This window comes from Chiloscyllium plagiosum, chromosome 11 (assembly GCF_004010195.1).
Source record: "Chiloscyllium plagiosum isolate BGI_BamShark_2017 chromosome 11, ASM401019v2, whole genome shotgun sequence".
In the NCBI taxonomy this organism is placed as follows: domain Eukaryota; kingdom Metazoa; phylum Chordata; class Chondrichthyes; order Orectolobiformes; family Hemiscylliidae; genus Chiloscyllium; species Chiloscyllium plagiosum.
This window is the reverse complement of record NC_057720.1, coordinates 35,929,874-35,937,524: the sequence shown is the minus strand read 5'-3', so window position 1 is coordinate 35,937,524 and position 7,651 is coordinate 35,929,874. Positions and strand designations below refer to the sequence as shown.

At 42.0% G+C, this 7,651-nt stretch overlaps 1 protein-coding gene across 4 annotated transcripts in view; it reads right to left on the bottom strand.

Annotated features, from left to right (window-relative positions):
* Positions 1-7,651, bottom strand: part of LOC122554293 (ERI1 exoribonuclease 3-like) — a 376,858-nt gene that overhangs the window by 353,868 nt on the left and 15,339 nt on the right. For all 4 annotated transcript variants that reach the window (XM_043699081.1, XM_043699082.1, XM_043699080.1 and 1 more), the window contains exon 4: positions 6,750-6,841. In XM_043699081.1, coding sequence (XP_043555016.1) covers positions 6,750-6,841 — 92 coding nt within the window. The remainder of the gene's footprint in view (positions 1-6,749; positions 6,842-7,651) is intronic.

The following is a 7,651-nucleotide window of genomic DNA, read 5'->3' as shown; positions in this document are numbered from 1 at the left end:
GAGGAAGTGGGAGGGTTGGAAAGAGAAGTTGTTCAGAGTGAGGACCAGTTCAGTCAGTTGAAGGAGGGCGTCAGTGGAAGGGTACTGGTTCGTACTGTGGGAAAGGAAGAAGCGGAGGGCTTTGAGTCCTTCGTGATGGGGGATGGAGGTGTACAGGGACTGGATGTCCATGGTGAAGATAAGGCGTTGGGGACCGGGGAAGCGAAAATCATGGAGGAGGTGGAGGGCATGGGTGGTGTCCCGAATGTAGGTGGGGAGTTCTTGGACTAAGAGGGACAGGACCGTGTCAAGGTATGCAGAGATGAGTTCGGTGGGGCAGGAGCAAGCTGAGACAATGTACAGAGATGAGTTCATTGTCCAGCAACACATTTTCAGCTCCATATTTAACTATGACTTACTGTTCTTCCAGTCACCTGAAGCCCAGCGTTAAACCTTAACGATGCCCATCCTGCGGACACTACAGTGATGCTCATTGTCATGACCACACCACCATCCCTCCTCCAACTCCCCTCACCACCAAACCCACCACAATCATTATAAGATTTCATGCCCTCCAATGCCTTCGTGCATGCCCCTCATGTACACAGATTCTCCTTCACCATCCATGTCCTTTCCTTTGCAAATTCATCTGCTTTCCCACCCCAAACAACTCTTCCAGCACTTTTGTCCCTGCTGTCCTTACGGTATCCCTTACACCCTTCTGAACAATCGACAGACAGACCACCAGGACTGTATTTGCCACAGGGCTCTAACTAACATCAACATGTAGGCTCGAGAAAACTGACCAGATCCCTGATTGTTGTCTTAGCAGCTTGCTGACTAACAATATGAGTTTCCTCTCACTGCTTATGCTGGTCACACAAGATTGTCCATCCACTCACACTCACTCTTCAGACAACAGACAGTTACTAGTCCCCCGACTACAAGTGTCCCATGCAGCCAACTGACAACGCTAAGCCTCTGCACTGTGTTCAGACTGTGGCCATTACCGACAGTAACAGAAAAACTGACAGACAGCAGCTTTACCCCTTGACCGGATTGAGACTAGCTCCCACCAACTTCCAACATGGCTACCTGATTTTGTGTTTGCTGTACGGGGCAGACGGCATAAACTGGGATTAGATTGACATTTCAGGGTGAACATCGAGATTTGACTCCGGTTTTTGGACAGATTTCAAATGACAAGAAAGACAAGCAGCCTGTGTACCTGCACAAGATAGCATGTCAATACGGCAGTACTGAAAGCCTTTGTTTCTGGTTCAAATGTCAACACATCAACAGGCATGGAATGGCAAAGCAGGGATGTTGCGAGCATGCATGTAGGTACTAAGTGCAAGTGCTAATGGAGCAAAAGAGGAAACTAAGATGCAGCCTGATCCAATTCTTGAGCGGAGACTTGTCATAGAGTCATAGAGATGTGCAGCACGGAGACAGATCCTTCGGTCCAACTCATCCATGCCGACCAGATAACCCACCCAATCTAGTCCCATCTGCCAGCACCTAGCCCATATCCCTCCAAACTCTTCCTAATCATAAACCCATCCAGATGCCTTTTAAATGTTGCAATCGTACTAGCCTCCACCACTTCCTCTGGCAGCTCCTTTCATATATGTACCACCCTCTGCGTGAGAAAGTTGCCCCTTAGGTCTCTTTTATATCTTCCCACTCTCACCCTAAACCTATGCCCTCTGGTTCTGGACTCCCCCACCATCCCAGTGAAAAGACTTTGTCTACTTACCCTATCCATGCCCCTCATGATTTTATAAACCTCTATAAAGTCATCCCTCAGCCTCCGACACTCCAAGGAAAACAGCCTTCACCTATTCAACCTCTCCCTATAGCTCAAATCCTCCAACCCTGGCAACATCCTTGTAAATCTTTTCTGAACCCTTTCATGTTTCACAACATCTTTCTGATAGGAAAGAGACCAGAATTGCATGCAATATTCCAATAGTGGCCTAACCAATGTCCTGTACAGCCACAACATGACCTCCCAACTCCTGTACTCAATAGTCTGACCAATAAAGGAAAGCATACCAAATGCCTTCTTCACTATCCTATCTACCTGCGACTCCACTTTCAAGGAGCTATGAACCTGCACTCCAAGGTCTCTTTGTTCAGCAACACTCCCTCAGACCTTACCATTACGTGTATAAGTCCTGCTAAGATTTGCTTTCCCACAATGCAGCACCTGTCTCTGTGCACAAAGTATCCTTGTAGCAGCCTTTCAACCCTAGTTGCCAGTTCAACTTGCAACACAGGTCTGTGCTTCTTGAGCATCCCGTACATGTATTGGAGAAGTGCCATTGTGGTCCTGAGAGGTTGGCAAATGCCAGATGCCAATGTCTGTGAATGAATAGTGTGGGGGTCTGGTGCCTGTGGATCATGCCTTGAGATGCTGTTTGACAGCCTGGAAACTCCTTGTGGTGAGATGAAGTCCTCATGATGACTCTGAATTTCATGTCAAGAGTTCTTGACGAATAGAGTGTCCAGGCATATTTGATAATATAGAAAGCTGAATATTAATGAGGCCAATTGCAGCATTAATGAGGTGTTTAATAATCTATAATCCTCTTTAATTGGCAACACACAGTTGCCTCGTGAGAAACTCACCTTGCCACTCAGCAAACGCATAAAAGATGCGGTGAGATGTACCTAGTGTCAAGATTGGCGTTACTGAACTTTGCATTTGATTCAGCCACAGATCTTCTCGTAGCCCATGTCACTTAGACCCCTATGAAAGTCCACCCAAAGTTTAACTTGTGCATATTTTTCTGTTCAAATTTGGTGCAAGTTGCTGTGGTAAAAATTTATTCCAGAGAAAGTTCAGTACAGAAATAGGCCATTCAGCCCCACTGGTGCTTATGTTCTACATTAAGCCTCTTCCAAAGCAAAATCATCTAATCCTACCAACTAGATCTATCTTCTATACCTTTCACCCTCATGAACTTAGATACATTTAAAGGAGAACCAGCTATCTTACTTCCTCACATGGCAGCAATTTTTGCATCATCACCACTGAGGAAAGAATTTTCCTGAATTTCTCATTGGATTTACAAGAGTAATAACCTCAAGGTTTATAGACAAATTTTGAACTCAGTCACCAGTGAAAATATCTTCTCTATGTCAACTTTCTGACCCATTCATTATTTTAAATCCTGAAAAAAATTGATGACTTTGACAGAGAAATGCCAACCAAAGGCAAAAGTATGAATGAATTAAGAGACAAAACGAGTTACTTTTTATAACAGGACATTGTGTGCATGGAAATGAGCCTCCAGAGTAAGATTAGGTTTTTAAACTTACAGGCAGCTTATTAAACGTTTTACTGGGGGAGGCCAAAATCAGTTAGAGGACATCAGATTTCTTTTCCAAACCACCCCCAAGATGTCGGACCCATGACACCTGTCCAGAAATGTGCAGGTTAAGTGGATTGACCATGCTAAAGTTCCCCATAGTGTCTAGGAATGTACAGGCTAGGTGGATTATCCATGGGAAATGCAGGATTACAGGGATAAGATTGGGTGGGGGGGGTGGGGAAACGGTGTCTGGGTATAATGTTCTTCAGAGGGTTGGTCTGGGCTTTATGGACCAAATGGCCTGTTTCTATATGGGCATCCCACTGCAACTTGCCAGCCTTTGGTCACATCATTAATCAGGCAACTCAGACAGCACAGCATTTCAAAGGTCCTGGTGATAGAGGAGATGAGGTGATGTAAGTGATGTGGTCGTAGAGGCAGAAACCCTCAAAACATTTAAGAAGTATTTAGATTCACACTTGCGATGCCAAGGTATAAAATTTGAATAGTTAGGCAATTGTTTCTGATTGGCGTGGATGCAATGGGCCAAAGGGCTTTTATCTATGCTGCAGATGTCTATTAATCTATTATCTCAAATCAGCATTGTCCTTCAGAATTTCTGGAAAGTGAGCAGGAGCTACACTGACTTCATTTAAAAAACCTCAAAAATATTTCTGTACTCGTTGTGCAGCATCCAACCAACCAAATTAATGGGGTTCATCCATGTCAGTGGAAATTGTAATTAGTGCCCTACTAATGTCACAAAAATTGATTTCCATAAATCAAAAGATGCCCTGCCTGAAACAAGCAAGTGTCCCACTGGCTCAGGAAAGTCCCTTTAAAAGATTGCAGCTGCTGAAACAATACTGCTATTAGGATGTTAACAGTAATAACCATGAGATTGTTACCAGCCGTTAATATTAATTTGAACAAATAAATTAAGCCCCAAAAGTCACTAATGCCTTGACTATTACACTAAACTCTATATCCAGAGTATTGACAATTCAACAACAAAATCCCAGCATGTTGCCGAACATTAATTTCTAGATTCATCATGTCCCCCATTAATAATCCTCTTCATTTGTTGACATTCATTGTATTAAGCCAATGAGTAGGGAGGCTTCAGTATAACAGGTGAATGTGACACATAACCTAGATTTACATGTGCACCATGATGTCAAAACTAACCTTCGATTTTTAGATTTTATGGGGGGCTAGCTGGGACTACATCAGCTGGTGGATATAATACATGTATTAAGTTATACACTGGCTGCCAACATTCACTGAAACTCCGATTCTCCACACTTGTGCAAGCATGCATGTAATTTGTGACACAGTATTCACATGATTTATTATGCAGCATGTTTACTTGTATAAATTCAATGCTTATGTGCAGCAAATACAATATGACAACTGCAAGTACATTTCATAACTTAATGTTTCTCATTGATGCTAGCAAAACGTATCTGGCGCAGATCAAAAAAGGACATTAGAATCATGAATCCCTACAGTGCACATAGAGGCCATTCGGCTTATTGAGTCTCCTGTCGAACAGCATCCCACCCAGATCCATCACCTCCCACATTAATGATCACAATGGCTCGGCTGATATTGGGAATGGAGTACAAATTGGTGGAATTTAAATGCAATTAACAAAATCTGGAATATCAATCAAGTCTCAGTAATACTGACCATGACAACTTTCACTGCTGTCGTAAAAAACAATCTGGTCTACTAATGTCCTTTAGGGAAGGAAATCTACTATCCTTAATTGATCTGGCCTACATGTAATTCAATATCCACAACAATGTCGTTGACTCCAATCTGCTCTCTGAAACTGCCTAGTTCAAGGGCAATTCAGGATAGGTGACAAATGGTGCCTACAATCATTGAATAAACAAAATAAAATCCAAAACAGGATAGTGTAAGTCTTGCAAGAGATTTGCAAATGGTGTTCCCATGCATCCTTATTTACTGCTGTCCTTGTTCTTCCAAGCAGTAGAGATTACAGTTCTGTTGCACTTGGGCTGTAATCCAATATTTTTTTTAAAAAGACAATCATCTTTTGTTTCTGTTAGAAGATAGAGATATTGACTCTTTCCTATCTGCCAATTCAAACTCAATCTAAATGTGAAAAATATCAATTCAATCTCATAAACCCCCAACGAGCAAGACTACTTTCTTCCTTTTCACACTCTACCTACCTCTTCATAGTTGAAGCCTTAACTCAGAAATATTTCATTTCAAGACTTAAATCGGGGAGACCAAACGTAAACTCAGGGAACAGTTTGCAGAGTTTCTCAGCTAGGCCCGCAGGGGCTGATCAGACCTCCCAGTCACCACCCATTTTAATTTCCCTTCCCACTCCCTTTCCGACATGACCATCCTTAGCCTCCTCCATTGCCACAATGAACCAAACCACAAATTGGAGGAACAATACCTCATCTTCCGCCTGGGCAGCCAACAGCCCGGAGGACTCAATATGGAGTTCTCCAATTTCAAATAACTTTCCTTCCCACTCCCAATTCCCTCCCTAGCTCCTCCCCCTCCCTTCCACCCCTCCTAGCCACCTACCGAATTCATTCCTCTCATTGACCAACCAAGTCGTACTCTCTACCGGTCTTCACTATCCCCATTTCACCACCCTGCCCCCACCACCTCCTGTATCTGCAGCTTCCCCTACACCCAACCCCAGCCCTGAAGAAGGGTTACACCCAAAGCGTCGACTTCTCCACCTCCTGATGCTGCCTGGCTTGCTGTGTTCTTCCAGCCTCCTGCCTGTCTACTTTAAAATTTTCAAAGGCTCTTTTAATTGGACTCCCAGCCTCATGTTATAAAAGAAGTAAATATCAAAGCTTGTATTCACACTTGCATGGAATAAGATATCCCATTATCAGTCTCAGCATGCTCAGTGTACAACATGAACAAATTTCAAATTTTTTGGTTCAAATTACCCCATTCTATCTCAGCAACCTTTTCTTGTGCTCAAAACTTCTCGCCTCTTCAAAGCCAGGTTACTCTTTGTCCCTTACTTCTGTTCGTCACCAGTACTAGCCCAGTAAGCCCATTCTGCACCCTATTGTCTAGTTGATGTCACCTTCCCACCTCTTACCATTCTTTAAGAAACTCCTTTGATAAGGTGCCACATTGATAATGCTTTTATCTGCCTGATTTAATATTTTCCTTCTATTCCAAATCTAGGTCTATTCCTCCTAAATGTAAAGCATTTAGAGTTTTTTTTTCTTTTCATCTTCAGAAAGCAATACAAAAATACAGGTTATTGTCAGAAACAAGATGCTAAATACTTGGATTAGTAGAGTAAATTTTGGTAGGACCAGCAGGTGTGATGACTTGCTACAGATAACAAAAATATTCATTGGTCATTTTCAATGTGAAATATAAACACAGCATGTACTTCGTAATCCGGTTTTATAAATTCTAATTCCTTACATTGTTTTTAAATCCCAATCTCCACAGGTTACAAAGATGGAGTTGACTTTAGGATCCAGCAAACCTTCTTTTCTCATCCAGTCATCAACCATCTGCAAAAAGCAAATATGATGACGAATAAATAAAACTAAGATACGCTTAATTCCAATGCAAGAGTGTGGTTACTAAACTTTTATCAGCATTCTGTTCCAAAATGTTATCTATGCTTCTATCAATAACTTAAACATATGACAGAAAATCTAAAGCACAAAACGTTTTGCTTCTTTTTATTCTTCCTATTATGTACATTCATCCTCTCCTAAAAAAAAAACAATGTTATCTTTTTGCTTACTTCACAATAAATTCTACTATTCATACCATTCTCTGTAAAAGTTACAATGGTGCGAGCAGGATCATGATTGCTGAAGACTATGAGATTGAGAAAGATAATGAGGGCACACATCACAATGTTCACAGTCAGACGATTTATGATTTTGATTAGGGTTGAGGGAAGGGTGGAAATCTATTTGCAAACTGGAAAAGTCAGGCACAGATTTGTGAGGCAACAAGGTGGACAAGAACTTCAGAGAGGAAAATGATATTAGAGTTGGGGCAGTAGTTCACAACAAACACAGGGATAAATAATATGTTTATCGGTAGGGTGACAATAATGAGTTTGAAAAGAAGTGGTAGAGTAATTGAGGAAATTGAACCATTTTGAAAGTCAACTAACTAGAATGTCAGCATTTTCATAAAATGTGATCAAGGGAACTGAAAATGGCTCTGATGGATAATATCAATTCAGAGAGGACACAAGGGGAGTCAGATAGAAACCAAAGAAAAAGATAGGTTCTAGTCTGGGGCCTGGGGGGAACCTTGATCTGAATGTTGACTTAGAGGGCAAAAGGGAAGTACGATGGAGG